This window comes from Notechis scutatus, chromosome 8, assembly GCF_049901735.1.
Source record: "Notechis scutatus isolate UNSWTSFEM ecotype Mainland chromosome 8, rNotScu1.2, whole genome shotgun sequence".
Lineage (NCBI taxonomy): Eukaryota > Metazoa > Chordata > Lepidosauria > Squamata > Elapidae > Notechis > Notechis scutatus.
The window spans coordinates 11065342-11087203 of NC_142016.1; the positions used below are offsets into that span (position 1 = coordinate 11065342).

At 42.5% G+C, this 21862-nt stretch overlaps 1 protein-coding gene across 2 annotated transcripts in view; it reads left to right on the plus strand.

Moving 5' to 3' along the window:
* Positions 1-514: 514 nt before the first annotated feature.
* CNKSR1 (connector enhancer of kinase suppressor of Ras 1) overlaps positions 515-21862 on the plus strand; it is a 28992-nt gene continuing 7644 nt past the window's right edge. The window contains exons 1-14 of one of the 2 annotated variants that reach the window (XM_087970638.1): positions 515-705; positions 3773-3930; positions 4056-4258; positions 5189-5273; positions 9423-9464; positions 10216-10335; positions 11629-11688; positions 12196-12264; positions 15101-15229; positions 16260-16336; positions 19144-19277; positions 19672-19856; positions 20236-20266; positions 21370-21542. In XM_087970638.1, the coding sequence (XP_087826764.1) occupies positions 654-705; positions 3773-3930; positions 4056-4258; positions 5189-5273; positions 9423-9464; positions 10216-10335; positions 11629-11688; positions 12196-12264; positions 15101-15229; positions 16260-16336; positions 19144-19277; positions 19672-19856; positions 20236-20266; positions 21370-21542 (1518 nt within the window). In that variant the 5' untranslated portion in view covers positions 515-653. Of the gene's footprint in view, positions 706-3772; positions 3931-4055; positions 4259-5188; positions 5274-9422; positions 9465-10137; positions 10336-11628; positions 11689-12195; positions 12265-15100; positions 15230-16259; positions 16337-19143; positions 19278-19671; positions 19857-20235; positions 20267-21369; positions 21543-21862 lie in introns of both variants that reach the window. The other variant, XM_087970639.1, reaches the window with a different exon arrangement.

Below are 21862 nucleotides of genomic sequence, written 5' to 3' on the forward strand. Positions count from 1 at the left end.
ATTTCATGTATTCACAACTATGTATACATTTATACTTATTATCTTGTAAACAATTGGCAAATCAAATAAATAAAAAAATAAAAAAATAAAATAAATAAAAATAATAAATTCTCTACTCTTAGCTTACTGCTGATATACGTAATATATCTAATTTTTATAACAATCCTCATCTTAACTTGTTTATTTCTGTAAACATATTTTCTATTTGCTCATCTCTAACTTTCATATTTTTTTTCTCTAACCATCGATAAAACGATTCCCACATCATATAATATAAAAAATTAGAAGAGCATCACCTGAGTGGCCTGAAATTATCCGCATTTGAGTGCTGGCTCAGGGGTGGGGTGGGTGGGTGGGTGGGTGGGGGCTTCATATAAAGGGGGTACATTGCCCACCCCAAACGAAAGAATGTTTCAAGTCCAGCTTTTTTTAAAATAAAATAAAATAAAACTCTCTCTTTCAAGAGCGAGAGTAGTGGGCGGGTGTTTCCCATGACTGACAGAAGGTTGAGCCAATCAGCCGGCCGGCTGACGACTACCTGTTGGAACGTTCAGGTTCGTCTCGGTCGCTCGCCCCGATTCCCCGAACGCGGAAGCCTCTACCCGGAACGGAAGGGGGGGCCTGCAGGGAGGGGCCGAGCCCGGGGCCCGAGTATGGAGCCTGTCTCTCTCTGGACTTCGCAGACGGTGCTGGCTTGGATCCGAGGTAGGACCTGGCGATCTTGGCGGGGTGGCTTAGGGCTCCCTCCCTCCCCTCCCCCCAAAAAGGTGTGTGTGTTTCGACGAGACTCGCTCTGTGGCTAACCCGTTGCGGCCCCAGGTGAGAGGAACTCACCTGCCAGGGCCGGCATGGCAACTGGAGAGGAGTCAGGTGCCCCTGCATTCCTGCGAAGGGCAAGGTTGGTCCTGGCCAGGTGGGTTCAGGAAGGGAGGCTTGTTTAGTGTCCAAACGCAGTTGGTATTTTTCAGGGCTGGGGGAGAGGAGCTTTAGCCAATAATTTGGGAGTGACAAACCCCCACCTTGTTCCTTGTTTCTTTTCAACTCCTTAAACCAGAGGTCTCCAAACTTGGCAACTTGTGGACTTCAACTCCCAAAGTTGCCAAATTTGGGGGCCCCTGCTTTAAACACCCCTGCCTTAAACATTATGGGAGTTGAAGTCCACAAATCTTAAAGTTGTCAAGTTCGGGGACCTTTCCTTAAACTCTCTCTCTCTCCCCCTCTCTCTCTCTTTCTCTTTCTCAAAACAAGAGAAGAAACTTAGGGCAGATCCTTCGAAATTAACTTTCTTGGAAGACAGGGGGAACTCGAAATCTGCAAGAGAATTAGATTAGATTTAACAGGACATGTGCAGCTCTGAATGGGCTGCGGATTGCTGATGCTTGCTCTCTTCAATATTATGAGGAACAAAGCCGCTTGCCGGTCACATCTACCTGACCCATCAGAGCGAAGAGGCAAGGAATGTTGCGGGTCCCATCCCTGAGGGAGATACACCTGGTGGGTCCCAGAAGAAGGGCCTTCTTCTCCGTGGTGGCTCCCTCCCTCTGGAACATCATTCCCCCAGAGATTAGACTGGCCCTCACTCTGATTCTCTTCCGGAAAGTGTTGAAGACCTGCTTCTGCCAGCGGGCCTGGGGAACCCAGAGCTCTATGGAGCGCATTAAATGGCTTGTGTGATCTGCTGTCGTTGGGGGGAGGTGGGGGGGGGGTGATTTTACTATGTTAATTTATTTGATTTTACGAGTTTTATTGTTTTAAATTGTGGTTTTATATGTTGTAAGCTGCCTTGAGTCACCATGGTGTATAGGCGGCAATACAAATCTAATAAATAAATAAATATCTGACCCTCACCCCACCACATGCCCTTAAAATAGTGAATTAGGACTTAGGAGACTCAGCTCTTGGCACCCCTCAACCTATCCCGCATTGTTGGGAAGAGAAAATAAAAAGTCCCTTGAGCATTCAGAGGAAGGATATATAAACATAACACCTAGGGGTATGTATATGCAATATGTGTGTGTATATGCATTTAGCACTGTGCTTAAGATGGCTTTTATATGTCATCCGCCACGTTCCATTATCCTCTGACACTTTCGGTATACTGTTATTTATTGACGGTCATTCTTTTCTGTCTTTCAAGGAAAAAAGCTTGTTCTGCCCCACCCTCTCCATGGCTCAAACGCAAACTCAGCTAATTTAAAACTGTAAATCTTATTAAAACAGCAATCTAAATCGTCAAATGCATTCAAATAGAGCAGAAACGGTGATTCAAACAGTCTCGTTGCCTTGGCTAATGATAGAATGAAAACTATCTCTGAAAAAAAGTTGTTCTTATTCCATCCATCAGTCTAATGCAGGATTTCCCAAGGTTGGCTTTAACTTTAAGACCTGTGGACGTCAACTCCCAGAATTCCCTAGCCAGCACAGGTCTTAAAGCTGCTAACTTTGGGAAACCCTGATCTAATGGATTGTGATGCCAAGCCTTTGTGCAGCTGTTAGAATTTGGCTCTGGGGATTGCAAATCGTCTTTCAAGTGATGGCAGTGTATCCAGGGTATGGTCAAAAAAGAGAGCCACCATAAGAGTGCAACCAAAGTTTTTATGGGCATATATAAATAGGAGATTCAACTGTAACATCATGGCAATTATTGTGACTATTTTGACCACACACCCTGTGAACATTTCTGAGTAATCTATTGACCTTTTCTAGCATAGAAATGACAAATGATGGTAGCAGCCAAAGAAAAGGATTCATATGTTTCAATCCTAGCTGAAAACGGTACCAATGGATGACCAATGGATGACCGATGGGATGGTCAATGATTAGTGATCTATGACCTATCCCTTTGTTGTATATGTGTACACTAAGAGCTTATGCACTGGAGACAAATTCCTTGTGTGTCCTATCATACTTGGCCAATATCCCTATCCTATCCTTTCTCCTACTCCTACTCTTGCTATTGCTATTTCTATTCTCAGCCTGATTCCTGTCATTCCCATCAGATTTGGTGGGGCAAGTAGAAGCAATGATGGCCTTAAAGCAACCCTAAGCAATTTTCAAATTTTCAAATAACATTTAAAGAGAAAGGGAGAAATAGTACAGGTAGTCCTCAGCTTACAATATTTGATTAGTGGCCATTTTGTGGCCATTAGTGGCCATTTTGAAGTCACAAAGGCACTGAAAAAAGTGACTGATGACCAGTTTTCACACTTATGACCATTGCACCATCTCCATGATCATGTGATCAAAATGTGGGCGCTTGTATTTACTTATTGTACTGTCTCAAGGTCAAGTGATCACCATTTGTAACCTTCCCAGCCAACTTCTGACAACCAAAGCCAGTGGGGGGAAGCCAGGTTCACTTAACAACTGCATGATTCATTTAACAACTGCAGTTAACAACTGTGGCAAAAAGGCTGTAAAATGGGATGCAACCACTTAACAATGGTCTTGCTTAGCAATGGAAATTCGGGGCTCAATTGTGGTTGTAAGTTGAGGATTACCTGTTACTGCAGGGATTGAAACTGGCCTCTTTTTGAGGCAAGGTGTGTGCGTATGATGATCTAAGCCAGGGGTCTCCAACCTTGGCAACTTTAAGACTGGTGGACTTCAACTCCCAGAGTTCCTCAGCTAGCTTTGCTGGGAGTTGGAGTCCACCAGTCTTAAAAGTTGCCAAGGTTGGAGACCCCTGAGCTAAGCTACAGTTCTCAAAAGATTTGGACTGGTTTGGTGAAATCCAGGAAATCACTTGCTTTGCTTTGCTTCCTCTGTTTAGGTTTGGATCCAGCATTACAAAGTTACCCAGTGGAGACGTGGGAGCTGACCGGGAAGAGGCTGCTCCGGTTATCCTATCGGGATTTGGAGAATCTGGGCGTGAGCTGCATCGGCCACCAGGAGCTCCTCCTGGAAGCTGTGGAGCAGCTTTGTGTTTTGGTGGGTGTCTGCAGGGGGAAAAAAAAACCCAGCGAACCCTCAATGGACGGCCGATAGCTTTGGTAGAGAAGGGGTGAAACGTTGCTTTCCTTACAGAATATCTGGGCCTGTATTCCTCTCTCTAGAACTATGAGCTGACAACCTCCAACCTGAGGACACTCACAGAGAAGCTGCAAGGGATCCTTCGGACGATCGAGGTCTGCATTCTGAGTCGAAGAAAAGTGAGCAATTATCACAGAGCGGCTACCGAAAAGTCCAGCTTGGATCTCCTGGCATCTGTGGTGGAGTTGATCAGTGCTGCTAAAGGCCTCTTTTTATGGCTGAACAGGTACTTATTTGCTTAGATGTTGGGAAGGGTGTGCGTATCCAAGGCTGCTGTCATCTTGATAAAACATGGGAGGGCAGTGTGTGGTTGCTCATAATTTCCTGCTGCCCTCAATAAACAATCACAGTCCACTTTTTGAAAATGCAGTTTGCTTTAGTCTCTTGTTGAGTGGGTGGGAAGAGGTATGCAACAGAAGGCCTGAGTGGGATGTCAGAGAGAGATCAGATAGTTCTGTCAATTTTTAGCTATGGCCCTGACCTTTGTAAACCCCACCCTGTTATTGACATGTTCCTCTGCAGATCCTATTTAAGAAAAAAAGCAGTTGTCCCCTCCTGAGCTACATTATGGATTAAGACAGCCTTTCCCAAACTGATGTTTTCTTTCTTTCTTTCTTTCTTTCTTTCTTTCTTTCTTTCTTTCTTTCTTTCTTTCTTTCTTTCTTTCTTTCTTTCTTTCTTTCTTTCTTTCTTTCTTTCTTTCTTTCTTTCTTTCTTTCTTTCTCTCTCTCTCTCTCTCTCTCTCTCTCTCTCTCTCTCTCTCTCTTTCTCTCTTTCTCTCTTTCTTTCTTTCCACCAACACCTGTCTGGCAGGAAAAACACTAATAAATTGTCAAAATACTTTATACTTAAGTTAGCATCTGGCCTTTAGTATACTTCACATAGTTTAGTTCAATTGAAGTCAAGAAGGCTGGTTATTGCTTTGCTTTTACTGTATGAGGGTGCCTACTCTGAATTTGAGTGCCCTAGAAATATAGTTGTTTTAGGATAACCTGTGAAGTGAATCAGTGCATGTGAATAGGAATCTTCCTGCTTTAAAAAAAAACACCATGCAAACAGAAAGAACTTTTAGCAATGTCCACTTCCTCCATCTGGCCCCTAGTAGTTTGCCTGAACAACAGAATCTTACCAGGAGCTTACAAGTCTATTCTTGCAGGTATCTCTTCTCCCACCTGCATGATTATTCAGCCAGCCGAGACATCATCTGGCTCTGTGGTGATCTGGCAGAGACTGTGCAGAAGGTAGGTAGTAATGGGTAGCACTTTGGCCAGGGAAGAATTTTACACCCCAGAGATGACTTGTGCCTATTCTGCAAATTAGTTAGAACAAGAACATTTTTAGAAAAATCTATTTTTACTGATTTTCAGTAGATTTTCTGATTGTATGGATAGTTAAGTATTTCTATTTTGTGTGGCTAATGGGGTAATTTGCTTTATGATAGTGTTCATATACTATATTAACATTTGTAAGGATATAATCTGTAGGTATTCTTACAGGTTTGTAAGAGGAAACAACGATCACGTTGCATGTATTGGAAGCTCTTGGACCGATTGTATATTAAAATTATCTACATAGTTATCAACAGATGGAACCCAACGAAATGCTCTTTGGGGAAAGAGATGATCCTATGAAAATTGAGCATCTCTCAATTTTAAGAAAGCTGACTGGTGCTGTTGGGAATGTTAGTTGAGCAAGATGTGATTGGCTTATGATCACCGGCTCATAGGAAAGCTGGAGAAGACGGTGAAGGCATTTATTCTGGGAGGTGATGAAAAACTATCCATGCCTGAGATTTAATGTTGGCTAACTGAAAAAGAAGCTGAACTTGAGTGAACTGAGGGAAATACAGCTGACCAGGAAGGGTGGGAGGAATAAGGACAGAGAAAGAGTGAACCAAGTTGGAAGGGGAGGCCAGCCAGTTGTCTTTTATAGAAGTCATCCCGTGACTCACACTTTGGGATCGGAGGCAAGGCTGGGTGCTGGAGTTCTCAGAAGTTCCTGCTAAAAGGGAACAAATGGGCTGAAGGTTACAATCTGTTAGGAGTGAGAACTACAAATTAAGGTAGGTTCTTCGGTAGTCATTCTAAGAATATTCATTGGGTGTTCCTATCGCCTCGCTTTCTTTACATATGTATCTCTATAGCGTATGTGTTATTCTTGAATGGAATCTGTGGAATTTGCTGGGGAGATTTCACAATGGATAGCTATGCTGGAGATGACATTCAACCAAAGGAAGAAAGCATGAGAAAGGATAGGAGGGTACGTAGAAGAAAATAGGAAAAATTGCCCCAATGCAGGACAATGTGTAGCTTTAAATGGGCAGTAGGGGAGAAATAGGAAGCTTGCCTAGTTTCACCTGAAGATGCAGAGATAATTGTATACAAATCTTAAGCACAGTTTCTTTACCTCCCTGTCTTTAGGAAGGAAAGCTGTTTTCGACTAGATTTGTCTATTGCTCTGTTTAGCCACCTTCTGCCTCCTTGGCAATTTCTAGATTAGTGAGATAGATATCTACATATTTTGGTGGTCTCAGATGTTATCTTTAGTGAAATGTGCAAACCAGTGTTTGCACGCTTTTCCCTTCTGTCCTGGCCACTTTATACGGAGGCACAATTGAGAGCGTTTTAACAAACTGCATCACTGTTTGGTTTGGTGGCAACAGTGCCTCAGATAGAAAGTCCATACAGAGAGAGGTAAGGGCAGCCAAGAAGATCATAGGAAGCTTGCTTTCCGTAATTCTGGATACTGCTTATAAGTGCTATCTGCTTAGAGCTCAAAGCCTTGTTGCAGACCCCACATACCCACGTCCTGTTGCTGCCCTCTGGGAGGAGGTTTCAAACTATCTATAGCAGGATTACTAGATTCTGTAACAACTTTGCTTCTTATGTCATCCATCTTATAAATTCTCAGGATTCTTTTCTCCCCTCCCCTATCCCGTCATATAATACATCCAAATTAGACTGTGATGTTTCTCTGTGTCATATGTGTGTGGAGAAGGGTGGAGTATATGTATATGGTTATCTTTTAAGAACTGAATGCAACAAAATTTCATTTTAATGTATGCTGATTAGTGTACATTTAAAATGATCTATTCTATTCTATTCTATTCTATTCTATTCTATTCTATTCTATTCTATTCTATTCTATTCTATTCTATTCTATTCTATTCTATTCTTCTACATGTCTAGAAGTTGCCATAGTTTGGAAACTTTTAGTTCAATATTATTGGCATTCACTATCAGTAACTCGATGAGAGTCTTTTCTAGTTCCACTTCTGTTTTTTCTTTTTTTCACCAATTGGAGATTGCCTGGATAAAGCCTTGCCATTTTCTTGGCATTGTTTTCAAGAAGTGGTTTGTTGTTCCCTCCTTCCTGGGGCTGATATTGTACCTAAGGCAGGACTGGAACTCACCATCTTCTGGTTGCTAGTCTGATGCCTTAAAACATTGCACCAAACTGGTTCTACACTGTATGCTTTTATCTGTAGAGTACTCTACCATTGAGCTGAAAAAGAGGTGAAATCTTATATTACTTTATGCTGTTAAGTATGGTAACTAACCTACTCATGGAAAAAGCCACTCAGGCTCCAACATTCTTCACAATGTTATTTCTTTTAAAAAATTTCTTCCCATTCTCCTGCTCCTCCTCCTGCTCCTCTTCCAGATTCTTGCTGTACAATCCCTATTCCAATTGTGAAATTGACTGGGAATAATGGAAATTGACCGGATTAGGTGTTGTTAAAACTGTGAAATTGAATGGATAGCAGCAAAAAGGTTAATGGGAAGGGCACTGTCTTAAAACAAAGAGCAACAAAGATGATTAGGGGACTGGAGACTAAAACATGCGAAGAACTGGCTATTGGGTATATTTAGTCTAATAAAAAGAAGAACTGGGGTGGCACGATAGCAGTCTTCCAATATCTAAGGGGCTGACACAGAGAAGAGGGGATCAACCTATTCTCCAGAGCATCTGAAGGTAGGAAGAGAAGCAATGGATGGCAACTAATCAATGAGAAGACCAACCTAGAAATAAAGAGAAATTTCCTGACAGAACAATTAACCAGTGGCCTTCAGAAGTTGTGGGTGCTCCATCACTGGAGCTTTTAAAGAAGAGATTGGACAGCCATTTGTCGGAAATGATATAGGGTCGTGATGGCGAACCTATGGCACGCGTGCCACAGGTGGCACGCAAAGCCATTTGTGCCGGCACGCAAGCCACAGGCAAACTTACCCCACTACGCATGCGTGCACCTCATAGCTGATTTTTGGCCTGTTTGAGGCCTTTTTCGGCCTCCCAGAGGCTTGAAGAAAACCTCTGCAGCCCCAAAAATAGGCCCGTTTTGTCACTTCCTGTATTTCCAGAAATACTGGAAGTGATGAAACGGGACTATTTTTCGGGCTGCAGAGTCCTTCATCAAGCCCCTGGGAAGCTGAAAAAGGCCTCAAAGGGGCTGAAAATCAGCTGGGAGATGCAGTGCAGGTAAGGGGGCGGCAGTAGCGGTGGGGGATTGTGCACGCATGCGCAGTGGCATGGGGAGGAGCATTGCCTTCTGGGTGCTGGCACGCGAGTGCGCCCACAATTTTTGGCACAGGAGCCCAAAAAAGTTAGCCACCACTGGTATAGGGTCTCCTGCTTGAGGAGGGGGTTGGACTAGAAGACCTCTAAGGTCCCTTCCATCTTTGTTATTCTATATGAAATCTTTGCTTTGAACAAGCCAAAGCTAATTTTAAAAAATTACTCAAATGTGTGATATTAGCGGATTTAAATTGGGCTGAAAAGCAAGTAAGGTAACAACTAAAACTTGAACTTGTGGTATTCCTGGATGCCAAAACATTGTCGCCTTTTAGAATTTCCTGCATCTTCCATGACTGTGTGGTGGGATTGTTGCTGAGAGTTATTTGCCTTTGGTTATGTAAAGGCAACAAGTGGAAAAGAAAGCAATAACAAAAAGATTAAGAGCTGCTGATACATATACAGTAAATATATGAATAAGTTGCTTCCAGACATAAATTATGCATGGATGATCATGATGAATTATGGCCATCCTTTATTAAAACAGTTGTGTAAAACTTCATACACATTTATAAGATGCATGCCTTCTGCTCTTAAGCTGATAATGTGACCATTTTAAGATTAAACCCCATTCCCGGTTGACTCTTGTTTTAAAACTTTGGGCAATGCATGGGTCTCCAAATTCCATGGGACATTCCAAATTGGAATCACCATGAATCCAATTAGGAGGAGGATTGGACTGCCATCTGAATTTCTGTGAATTTATCATACCTTTGGTCTTGGTGAAAAGTTTTCTAGTTCAACCAGAAAAGGTGTCTAGTTTGAATCAACAACCCTAGTTTCTATTAATGTACCTCTCTTTGCATTTGTTCTTATAGGAGTGCACTGTATCTGAAAGAGAGGACCGAATTTTGCTGATCGTAAGTAGTGAAAATGTCTGGGTCCCCATCACAATGTTGAAACTACAATTTCCCCAACCTTCTATTGGTTAATAGCCATATAATTGCCTTATATACAGAATCTTAAATGGGTTTGTCTGAAAAGTCATTGGTGGAGATGCAAGTATCTTCCTAACTCCTCCTCTTCTCTAATTAACACACAAAAGAAGAAATGTGGGGGATTAGACCAAGGATAATTTAGACCTCTTAGGATAGACCATCTGCTCAGCCAGATGTCTATTGGAAATACTTTATTTCCATATATCCATCCCCAGGCAGACATGGGCAAATTCTGAAGGATAAGGGCCACAACTATACCTCTTGATCTGATGGGAGGGGGTGTCATAAGTTGTACTGAGGGGTTGTAGAATGGGTTTTAATTTGGGGCCAATTTTAAACCACTCATGGTACTGGACTGCTGTGAACCACAAATGGTGTAACCAAAGCCTTCTGGCAGGTGACCATCACTGTATCTTTAGTGGGGAGCATTGTTTATTTCTACATAAGAGAGATTTGCCTTTTGACTGTTTCCTAAGTGATCTGAAAAGATCTGCAGAAAGTCTATAAAAATAACTCAGTAGCATTTGCCCAGTTGTAGCTGAGCTCATTTCACATGTCCGTGTTGGAGCTCCTTGTATCTCATTTGTTCTTCGAGTGGTCATTCTTGAGGACACCACCGTACAGGGCAGTTCAAGCCATGCTTCCCCAGAGCCTTTGCCTTTTGACTCTGCAGGGAAGACACATCTCTGGAATCTGTGAGCATATCTTGCACTGTAGCCCAGCGAATCTCCTGGATCAAACAGCCATTTTGGAAACGGTGGAGCTTGAACCTGCAGGTCCAGAAGACAATTTGGTGAGTCTGGCACTGTCAGGATTACAGCTGTTTTGGACAAAAATAACTGAAGTCAATGTCCACCAACTTAATTCATTCTACACCAGTTCTTGACTACAAATATCCCTCTCCTCTCTTGTGGGTACTCATTAGGGGGTCTGAGCAAGGTTTTTGGGCATGATCAAAATCATTAATGAGGCACACTGTCTTCTTATTTTTTTTCACACATATTTTCTTCTCCATGTAATTTAATCAGGTCTACACAAATCTTGTATGATAAATAATGTTTGCCTTGCAGATCTAAAAGGGTTTGGACCCCAACTGGTAATCTTGTAAGCTCCAACACAAAAGAGAGAGGTCTGAGATATCTTTGAGGAATCTCAAGTTATGAGGAAGTGCCTAAAATGTCTGAAGAGGGAAAACATAAAGGGAAAGAAAGGAAGAGCCAAAATAGCCAGAGTGTGCTCGGGGGACATGGGATGCTGAAGTACCATTGCCAGGGCAGATGAAGAATGGGGTGAAGGAGAGAAGAGTTCAGCATGGAGAAGTTGGCCTCCTGAAGAACTTCATGTTGCAAAGTCTTGTTCCAGGTCCCACCATGTAATTGATACCACAGGAACTGATATAGATGCCTTTATGGAGTCATTCTTCCGGGGGTTTCAGAAAAGGGCCCCTCTATCAATCTCATCTTGCTATGGTTGGAACAGGAATTTCCCTCACATACCACACAAGTTTGACCAGTATTGGACTCCAACATCTATCATTCTCAAGCTACGCAGCTAATCACTATGTGGACATCCCCTCATTTATTTTAGGTTCCTTTGCTAAAAAGAACAATGATTAATGTCCCAGCTTGGGGTTGTACATTCCTGGATAGTTTTTCTATATGTAGTTTATAATTATAATTCTCTATAGCTGTACATATATAAAATTATCCAGGAATCAACAACCCCAAGCTGGGACATATATATGGTCCATGTCAGAGCTGTTTACATATGAAATTGCCTTCCACTGGGTTAGTCCATCTTGGCTAGTTTTGCATCATCTGGCATTCCTCAACCTGGATGTTTTGGACCTCCTTCAAATGCTTTGTGCCTCCTACCCTCCACAGCAAGTTTGGGGATTGGCTGGAAGCAAATGCAGTCAAATTATCTGAAGGGTGGTGCATTAGGGAAGGCTGATCTCTTTTGATGAGCCATTGCTATCCAGTGACTCGACAGAGGTGCCGGGAACTGAACGTACACACGAGGCAGCTGTCTCTGGCAGAGCCAGAGTTGAGCTGATAAGCGTGTCTCCTAAATCTTCTCTCTGCAGGGCCTAGAGATTAAGTCCTTGCCCTCCTGTCTCCATTTGATATCAGGGACTGCCCGAGAGGTGAGTATACGGTGGGAGCGGTTTCAGTTCATAGTTCTGTCTCTTCCCCCTCCAAGGCACATTCCCAAGACTAGCAAGAGTCACCGTCACTCTGGTCTTTAAAATAGACCCTCCTCTCCAACAGGCCAGTTCTTTCTTTTTCAAACTGTTGCCTGTGAAAATGTGGCAATTGCCATTATTGCTTCTCCCCCGTGGGGTTTCTGCATCATACTTGGCTAATTACCATTTATCCCTTCCCTTCCCCTCCTCTCCTTGGCACAGCTGCCTCCTTCGTTCCCTTGCATTCTTTATTGAGTAGAATTAACCAAAAGGTCAAGCTTGAAGTTAATACTTAATCCCCCGGGCAGGAATCTTTCCTCCTCCAACCCCCAAGAGTTTGACTTTTTCTGTCCAAAAGGTTCCTTACTACAGTTATACAAACCGTGAGACTGTCCGTACTGCCTTTTCAGCCCTTTCTCTCCAAAGGCAGCCTTGTCCTTGAGGGTCTCTTGTTTTTTCCCCTTCCAGATTCCTGTTGACCAATACAACAAGGTCTTCCCAGGTGATGAAATAGTCCAAGTCAATGACCAGGTGGTGGTAAGTCGAGGCTTCTTCTCTACTTGGTTTCTGGGGCAGGAATGTACTGTGGTGCTGAGCTATCTTAGAAGGGAGAGATTAACCTGAATGGGATAGATCTTAATTATCAACTTGCCTTAATTTTTTCTGCTGCATGAAGTTGCTTTGCTGGATGATGGGGAGATCCTTTACGGCCGAGAAAAGCATCTCTCTCTCTCTCCTTCTCTTCTGAAAAACTTCCAGTGTTGGAGCATTCACAACTTCTGGAGGCAAGTTGTAACAATTAATCAGTGGAACAACTTGCCTCTAGAACAGTGGTTCTCAACCTCCCTAATGCCGTGACCCTTTAATACAGTTCCTCATGATGTGGTGATCCCCCACCATAAAATTATGGCTCGGTTCCTAAGACCATAGAAAATATGTGTTTTCCAATGGTCTTAGGCGACCCCTGTGACAGGGTCGTTCGACCCCCAAAGGGTTGAGAACCACTGCTCTAGAAGTTGTGAATGCTCCGACACTGGGAGTTTTTAAGAAGAGATTGGACAATCAGTTTCTGGAGGCAACTGGAATTTCTTGTTTTTTCTTTGAAGACATTTTGCTTGTCATCCAAGAAGCTTCTTCGGCTCTGACAGGAGAGTAGGGAATGGAAGGATTTATATTCCTTGCAGGCAGCTGGTAATTTGCATCATTTTAGAGGGTCTTTGAAGCACTTGGAAGTTTATCTTTGTCCTCAGGATCACCCAAGATTGGACAACCATTTGTCTGAAATGGCATAGAGAGTTTCCTGCTATTCTATTCTATTTCCTAAGGAGAAAAGATGGAAAAGTTTCCATGTGCTAATATACACATATAAACATAAACTTCAGTATATTTAAACTAAGATTTAGCTCCTTATTGTGTGAGAAAGACTTTGTTTGAGTATTGCTCACCTGCTAAGTGGTGATGGGTTGACTTCCAACTTTCCTGGCTTCTCTTCCTGTGATTGTGTATCTTTAAGATGGAATAAAACAGGGCAACTCTTCAAATAAGAGAACGGTCCTCTGCAAAATAGCAGGCTTGACTGGTTGCAGCTTATGAAAACTGCTGCCTTTTAATAAAATTTCATTAGTCAGGAAAGGTACCGTGAGGCTTCCTGCAGTTTTTATGCTCCCACAGACTTAACACAGGCTGTCCTCCTACAATAGCTGGACAGCATAGTCTCTGCATTAGCTCACGTGTATTAACTTTTAAATTAACAGAAATACATTCTGCAATGACTCACCAAGGTTTAGAGCAGATGATATTTTTTTTCTACCTGGGGAGATCATATTTTTAATTGGGAAATGTCATTGATTGCAAAAATAATTTGCCAGTATACTTTCTGGTGTTATGCAGTAGTGATTGTGTTGGAGTGTTTTTCACGTGAAGTCCCAAATGCACTAAAATCTTAGCCAAATGACATGCCGCATGGGCCAACACATGAGCACTACCAGATTAGAGCATAGAGATGTGCAAATCCTTGCAAAGAGATGCGTTGGAACACAAAGGCTCATGCACGAAGCACCTCTCATTTGACTCATGAAAGCAGCCATGTCTTCTTCCAGGTGTTCATGATTGCGGTAGGAAGGTGCTCTCAGCTGTCTCTGAACATGTGCATTAATTTTGATGTACCCCATATCAAAGTATGGACAGAGATGTAATAGAGATTTTTTAAAAATACACCACAAAATAATACTGCCATAATACAATTAACCACAAAAACAATGATCCGTTGCTCTACAAAGGTTGCCTCAAAGGCAAATTATATTTTTGGATGTGAAAAATTTAACGCTATATGTACCAAACTGGTCTGCTGGGGAGAGTGTTTCACAAATGGAGTTCAGTACCAATTCTTATGGCCACCCCATATTTGGAAAGAGAAAGTCACAACCACATTTATCTACAGGTAGTCCTCGACTTAAGACCACAATTGAGACCAGAAATTCTGCTGCTAAGCAAGGGAATGATGCTCAGTTTTATGACTTTTCTTACCACAATTGTTGAGCCAATCACTGCAGTTGTTAAACGAATCATGCAGTCTTTAAGCAAATCTGGCTTCTCCCATTGATTTTGTTTGTCAGAAGGCGACCTGGGATGGTCTCAAATGGCAACCATGTGATGCCAAGATCAGGGGTGGGATTCAAAAATCCCAGCAACCAATTCACTGCCCAGTTGCTGGGTGGGCATGGCCATAGTAGGTGTGACCTACCAGAACTTACGGGAGGGCTGTTTTTCACCTTCCCCAGAGTCCGGAGACTTCCCTCGGGCCTCTGGGAGGGTGAAAACAGCTTCCCCCAGGCTCTGGAGGCCCTCCGGAAGCCGGAAACAGGCCTGCTTCTGGACTTCCGGAAGGCCCACTTTTCCCCCTCCCAGAACCTCCACGCAGACCCTGCACTTACCTGCATCGAAAATGGGTTGTGTGGAGACTCCGGGGAGGGGAGTGGTGGGCGGGGCCAGTGGGTCAGTTCAAATACTAGTTCAGCGAACCAGATGCAAATTTAATATTCGGTTCACCTGAACTGGTCCAAACTGGTAGAATCCCACCCCTGGCCAGGATGCATCAATAATACATGCTGGTAGCCAAGTGCTTGAATTTTGATCATGTGACCATGGGGATGCTGTGACGGTCATAAGTGTGAGGGCCAGTTGTAAGTTTGTCAGTGCTTTTAGAACTTCAAATGGTCACTAAACAAGTGATGGTAAGGACCACCTGTATGTAAAATGATGCCTTTGTATCTCGCTTCACGATGCAGTGTACATAACCAATGCATCAAATGATAACAGCACTCAAGACCCCCATTCTTATCATTAAAAGTAAGGCAAAGGGTTGATTGTGCAGGTGGGGTGGACCCGGATGAATCTTGTGAAGAAGCTTCTGGAATCCAGTCGAGTGACGCTGGTGCTGAAGAAAATCCCACTGGTTTCTTCGGAGTCTTCCCGTCCCCCAGAATCTCCTCTTCACCAACAAGTAAGTTTAGGCCAGGTCAAATTTCCCGGCCCAGTGCTTCATAGTTGAAAAAGCTTCAACTCCTACAATTCTCAGCCCCCACAACTTTTGAAGCATATGTTGCAATGTCCAGACAATCGTCGCACCAATCATTGCAATGTCCACCAATGCCAGAACCTGACTGGTGCAGAATTCTGCTTCATGTGGAAGAGCACATATCTGTTTGCCCGAAGTGGTCCTTCATGTATGAAATTGGTGGCCACAGTTCTCCACTTTCAGCAGGGAAAATGATGAGCATCTCTTTATCTTTAGAGCAGTGTTTCTCATTCTCAATCACTTTAAGATGTGTGGACTTCAACTCCCAGAATTCCCCAGCCAGCCATACTGGTTGGGGATTTCTGGGAGCTGAAGTCCACACATCTTAAAGTTGCTGAGATGTAGAAACACAGCTTTAGAACATCTTTTTAGAGTTAAGGGCAAACCCTGTAATGTGGTAGATTGGAGTGGTTGTCTTAGGGAACGATGTAGTCCCTATGGTTGTATTGTGATAGTGGGACATCCCAGGGAATGTCATACCTTCCCATTCCTAAGATGCAGTTTCCCAAAATCAGGGATCTTGGTTCCCACCTACATTTCATGAACCGTGGAATATTTTTGCATCTTTTAAATCCCCCTCCCCCAAATGGAGAACCCCCAGCATCCTTCATCCTCCTTGCTTAGATGCCTTCTTACCATTTGACAACCCCTGAAGATCTCTCTGGTCTATCTTTCCAAGATCTTAGGCCTTAGACCACCCCAATAGTAATAATAATAATAATAATAATCAACACCATCTTGATTTTACATTGGAAAAGCAAAGACAGGCATCTTGAAAATTCCATTGTCCCCTACCTCCAAATATACCAGTGATTCATCTCCTACTTTTATGGTTTCCCGGGAGTTTCATTGGTGACTCAATGGGAAGCTGAAAGTGGAGATCAGTTGGCAACAGGAAGCGTTACTTCTCACCCTAGACAGATACTATCCTTAACTGGCTTTGTTTACTCCCCAGCAGCCCCATGCTTTCTTAGAAGACCTGAGCTCAAGAAGCGATGACTCTTCAGCCAGCTCTGCGTCACCAACATCCAGGTCAGGCATCCATCAAGTGGAGGACTTGTTTGTTGGCAAGATTGCCGTGGGGTGTGGTTGGTGATGAGGGATGAGAACTGTGGACATGGGAAGGTCTTGGCTCTTGGTCCATGGCCTAGTGAAGAGAATGCGAAGAGCAAACAGAACATTCCTGTGATGCAGAGAAGGCTATCTTTAGAGCTGGGCCTGACTCAGATATTCTCTGGGGGGAAGAGAGAAATGCATTCTGGTCAAGCCTGAGATGTTTTCTCCACATATTGCAAAATATGTGTGTGAATGTGAAGTTCTTGGTGCTCTCTGCTCTTGACTGTTTTCTTGCAGATGTTTTGTTACTCAATTAGGTAACATCTTCAGTGCTAGAAGGAAGTGCTTTATGTTTCTATGGAGTGGCTTGTCTTGTCAAGTGTTATTTTCTTCTAGTAGTTCTGATTACATTGTTGTTTACTATTTGTTTGTCTGGATTGATAGTTCCTAGATTGGGCATTGTTTACGGCTTGATTGTTTGTTTGGAATTAATCCTGCTGTTAATCCCAGTTTATCAGGATGTCAGTTGCTGGTTGAGGAGGTGTTTTGGTCTTTTTATTTTCTTTTAATCTTTTTGCTACCAGACTCTCTTCTAGCCCCAAAGGTGTTACTTAGTTGGGTAATTAAATGCCTTCAAGAAAATAATCATGCTCAGAGATCACCAAGGGCCACACAATTCAACTCTGAGCTACAAATATTGTCTTCTGGCAATGTATGAGAATTTTATACACTCAGCCTAACAGTTTTCATCTGTGCTGACACCTTCAAAGTAATTGCTTAAGACAGGCATCGTCAAACTTGACAGCTTTAAGACTTGTGGACTTCAGCTCCCAGAATTCCTCCTCCAGTCATGTTAGCTCAGGAATTCTGGGAGTTGAAGTTCACAAGTCTTAAACTTGCCAAGTTTGAAGACCCTTGGCTTAAGTTGATGAATATATAATAGATGTATTCTTGCGACCTACTTATCTGCTGACTAAATTAACCCATTTTGTAGTTATCTATAATACATTCACCTGGATTTGCACAATAAGCGTAAGGTACAAATCTCCACCTACAAGGCCTATCACCCCACCTATCTTACAGGTTATAATTATTATTTTATATGTAACCTGCCTCCATACAATTCTGTGCAGTTATATGCATACATGCACATATAACTCTCATGCACATATTTTTGCTTTCTTTCTCTCTCTGGCATTAATGCAATAATAATAAAAAACTAATAAATGACTAAATAACCAATAATAAATCAAACAAGTAACAACCAGATCATTTTCATAGTATTCAAAATTAAGACTTGAAATGGCCACTTCAGTTGGCCAATGGTAGCTTCTCCGACCTGGAACCCTTCAGTGAGTTGACTTCACATTCCTATAATGCTTTAGACTAGAACGTTGAAGTCTCTATGGCTGTTCAATTGCTAAGAATCCAGACTATCCCACCTCCCAGAGTTAGACAGTGTGGTATGTGCAGGTCATGGCTTCTTTCTTTTCTTCTACCTTCTTATCTTCTTGCTAGTGAAGTAGATAGCAATAGAAGATAAAAGTAGCAGAGTAGAGTAGAAGGTTCCAGAAACTGTTTACAAATTTCCTAGTAGAGGTTGGCTTCTTGATGTTTATGCAGATGTGACTTAGTCTTCCATAACAACATATGCAATGCCATTTTCACTCAAGCTTTCAATAGGAAAGAAACCACAAATGAGAATGTTGCAACATGAGGAGACACTCTGGTTCAAGGAACAGATGAAATATCTCTTGAAGAAATTAGTGACCTTCCCCCTTCCTATTACTCAAGCTACATCTTGGCTGCACTTTAAATTTTCCGATAATAAAATTAGGCATTTTTCCTCTAATTTGTTTCCATCTTTTTATAAGGGTTCCCCCATATAACATGTGGGAGGGATTGTAAGTGTCCTTGGGGACGATAGCCCAGATCCTTGTCTTCTGTCGTCATCAAACCCAGCAATGCTTCTGGGCCACAAATGGGTGGTATCATGAGATTTCATAGAAAATTCAAGGGTTGAGATGTTTTCACCAGGGGCTTGGAAATGTGCACCCTTGCCCAGAAGAGGAATAAAAGTAGACATACAGAAGGGAGAGTAGCTAATAACCTTGTAAACAGATGTTTTGTACCTAGTTATTGTAGCTCTTCTTTGTGAGTAGAAAAACCAGCCCACCAATCATTTTGTCCACAACTGTTCTCAACAATTACTTGCGTACTGGTCCACCACTGATAGGATGCTCCCCTTGCTGAATTACACATTATTTTTCAATTTCTCTCGCTGTTTAATAAGATGTTTGGGAGATTAAATGGTGCAAAAAAACATTTGCTTGTTTTGTTAAAAGAAAGTTTACAGTTTTATTCCTATGATCTAATGATTGTACAGTCTTCCCCTGTTTGACAATGTCTGATATGCTGAGACTGCAGTTCCCAGAATTCCTAGCCAGCATAGTGGGAGGCTGATTGGGGAATGATGGGAGTTTCAGTCTTAACTGGGAGGCATCTAGTTAAGGAAGGCTGGGCTGGAAAATAACTAGGATTGATAAGTTGAAATAGAGATCCAGCATCTCCTGACATTTGGTGGCAAAAGAAGGGACAGCAGCCAATTTTTGAGTTCTCGGGGCCCACAAATACTCAGATGTTTCCCTTACTTGACCTTACATGCATTCATCTTGCAGGAATGCCATTTGATATCTGGCAGGGGAGCTTCTGACCAGCGACATATAGTTGTTATCTAATAGAGCAGATCAAAGGTTATATTTTTTTTTCCCTTGTTGTTAAAGCATGACGGCTGAGTTCGAAGGAACCCAGAATTCTGTGCTTGATCTTCCCACTGCTCAAGAGGATCAGAAGAGAATTGATTGCAGGCATCCTGTGGATAATATCTGTAGACTGGAAGAAGTCCTTTCTGGAGCAGGTAAGGAGCCTGATCTCTTGGGTCTAGTGAAGAACTGCAGAATTATCCTGGACTCTTCCATTCAGTGGTTGATTTATATATTACTTTTATATCACATTTTTCCCATGGAGCTCAGGAATCACCATTATCATCCCCCCCCCACCCCAAAACCAAAGAATAACAGTTAAAAAATTCAAATGGACCCCAAATCCAGATAGATTCCATGTTAAAGTCTGTATTGGCTCATTGCCACTTATGGCATTCTCTTGTTTAGTACATCTGGAAGTAGCCAATGGATTTGCTCCTCATACTTGCTGGGTTTTCGCTTTCCATGCATTATTTCTACTGTATGGGCCTCCTGCCAAAATGATCTAATTTATTGAGCGCTTGTTTTTTTTCGTTCTGCTTTTTCCAGAGGCATTGGCTGATCCTGCTCTGGAAAGGCAGGGCTTTGGAGCAGATGCCATGGGGCCTAAATCTCCAGATGCCACTATCCCTTCCAGTCCCAGGAAGCAAGGGCATCAACAAGGAAACTCTGCAAGACATGAGAACGGATTTGTCAGAGGGCAACAGGGGCTGGCATCGGCTGATTCCAAAGAGGTAAGACTTTCCCCCCAGCTTTTACTAACTTACTGGTTTGTTTAGGACTAACACCTTCACAGGGAAGATGCTAATATAAGAGGCATTTTATGTGAGATTTACATATATTAGGACCGTGCAAACAAATGCTACGTTTTAATTTTTGATTTACAAAATGGATTTGAATGCAGACATCCAAATCCAAACGTTTAATCGCATTGATTAGTTCACATGCACATATGGTACTTCCTTGTCCAACCTGTTGCCACTCGGCCTCAGAAGAACTGGGTTTGGGAGGAAAGAGTAGAGAAAGTTGTGTTTTTGAAAGAGGGTTGCATATTTCAAGTCCCTCATCAATCATGTCACCTTGTTTTCTTCTCTCTCTATGTGATCCCTACAGGGCAGCGCTGAAATTCGAAGGAGGCAGAAGGGTAAGTAGAACCTCTCTGTATTCACCAAGGGCTGGGTGCCTGAATATCAAGCTACGGGTACCCATCAACTTATGACCACAGTTGGGACTGGAACTTGGTGCATAAGCGCACCAACGTGCCTACCGTCCCTGTCCTATTGTTTCTCTTATTCTTCTTTTATTTTTCTTATATGTACCCATTTCATGTATTCACAACTATGTATACACTTATACTTATTATCTTGTAAACAATTGGCAAATCAAATAAATAAATAAATAAATAATAAAAATAAATAAATTATTAAGTGATATGGCCATTAAGTGAGTCATCACATGAGCACACCCAATTTTATGATCTATTTTGCCATGGTCATTAAAGGTGCTTTTTCAAGGGGCAACTGGACTTTCTGGTGAAGACTTTCTTTGAAGACGTTTCGCTTCCCATGCAAGGAGCTTCTTCAGCTCTGAGACAAAGAAGCTTCTTGGGGGAGAAGCAAAACATCTTCAAAAGAAAAAAAACCAGAAAGTCCAGTTGTCCCTTGAAAAAGCATCTTTGGGACATCCAGACCTGGATGACTGAGATTTTCCATAGACCACACGATCGTTAAGCAAATCTAGTTTCCCAAATTGACTTTGCTTGTCAGAGGTTGGCTGAGAAGGTTGCAAATGGTGACCACAGGACCCGGAGTCTGCAACCCTTATAAATTCCTGCCAATTGCAAAGTGCCCAAATTGTGGTCATGTCACTGCAGGGATGCCGCAACACTTGTGAGAGGACCAGTCATAAATCAATTTTTCACCACTGTTGTAACTTCGAATAGTTACTAAACTAAGGATCATGAATGAAGGATTTTGATACACTACCCCACCCCCCCAGATGGCTGGGGAATTCTGGGAGTTGAAGTCCGCAGGTCTTAAAGTTGCCAAGGTTGGACATCCCTGAGTGAACTCCTTCCAAAGTCAGCAAGATACGGCGCATGTGTCTGGATGTGCACCATGTGCAGGTGTGAATGTGCACTGTGTGAGAGCAGGATCTCTTCTAACTCCACCAATTCTTTCATTCCCTCAATTGAACTTAACTGTGGTGTGTTAGGCAATCTTTTTTTTTCCCTTTTGCTTTAATGAGGAGTCACTACCCGATTAAGTCGTCGACGCATCTCCTGCCAGGAACTGGGACAGGTGGACTGTGACGGTTGGCTCTTAAAAAAGAAGGATCACATGGGCTTCATGGCCCAGAAATGGAAACGGTTTTGGTTCGTGCTGAAAGGACACAACCTTTACTGGTACAGCAACCCCAAAGTGAGTGCATTCCAAGATACTTAAACTCAAAGAGAGGCTGGACTTCCTTTGCCGCGTATCAGTTTTCCATTTATTTTTTAAAAACCTTGTTAAAAATAACAACAATGCATGGATAGGCCAAGATAATAACTTTATGAGTGAGTGCCACTAAATGAGCAAGGCCACTATTTTGGAGATGCCCTCACTTATAGCATGTTAGAGATTGAGTTCTTGAGGGATGTTACGCCCAGGAAATTATAAGCCCTTCAAAATGTCAAGGTCAGGGGGTATGTTTTCCCATTTCAAGTAGTTACCACGTGGATTGGAAGATCCACATCAAA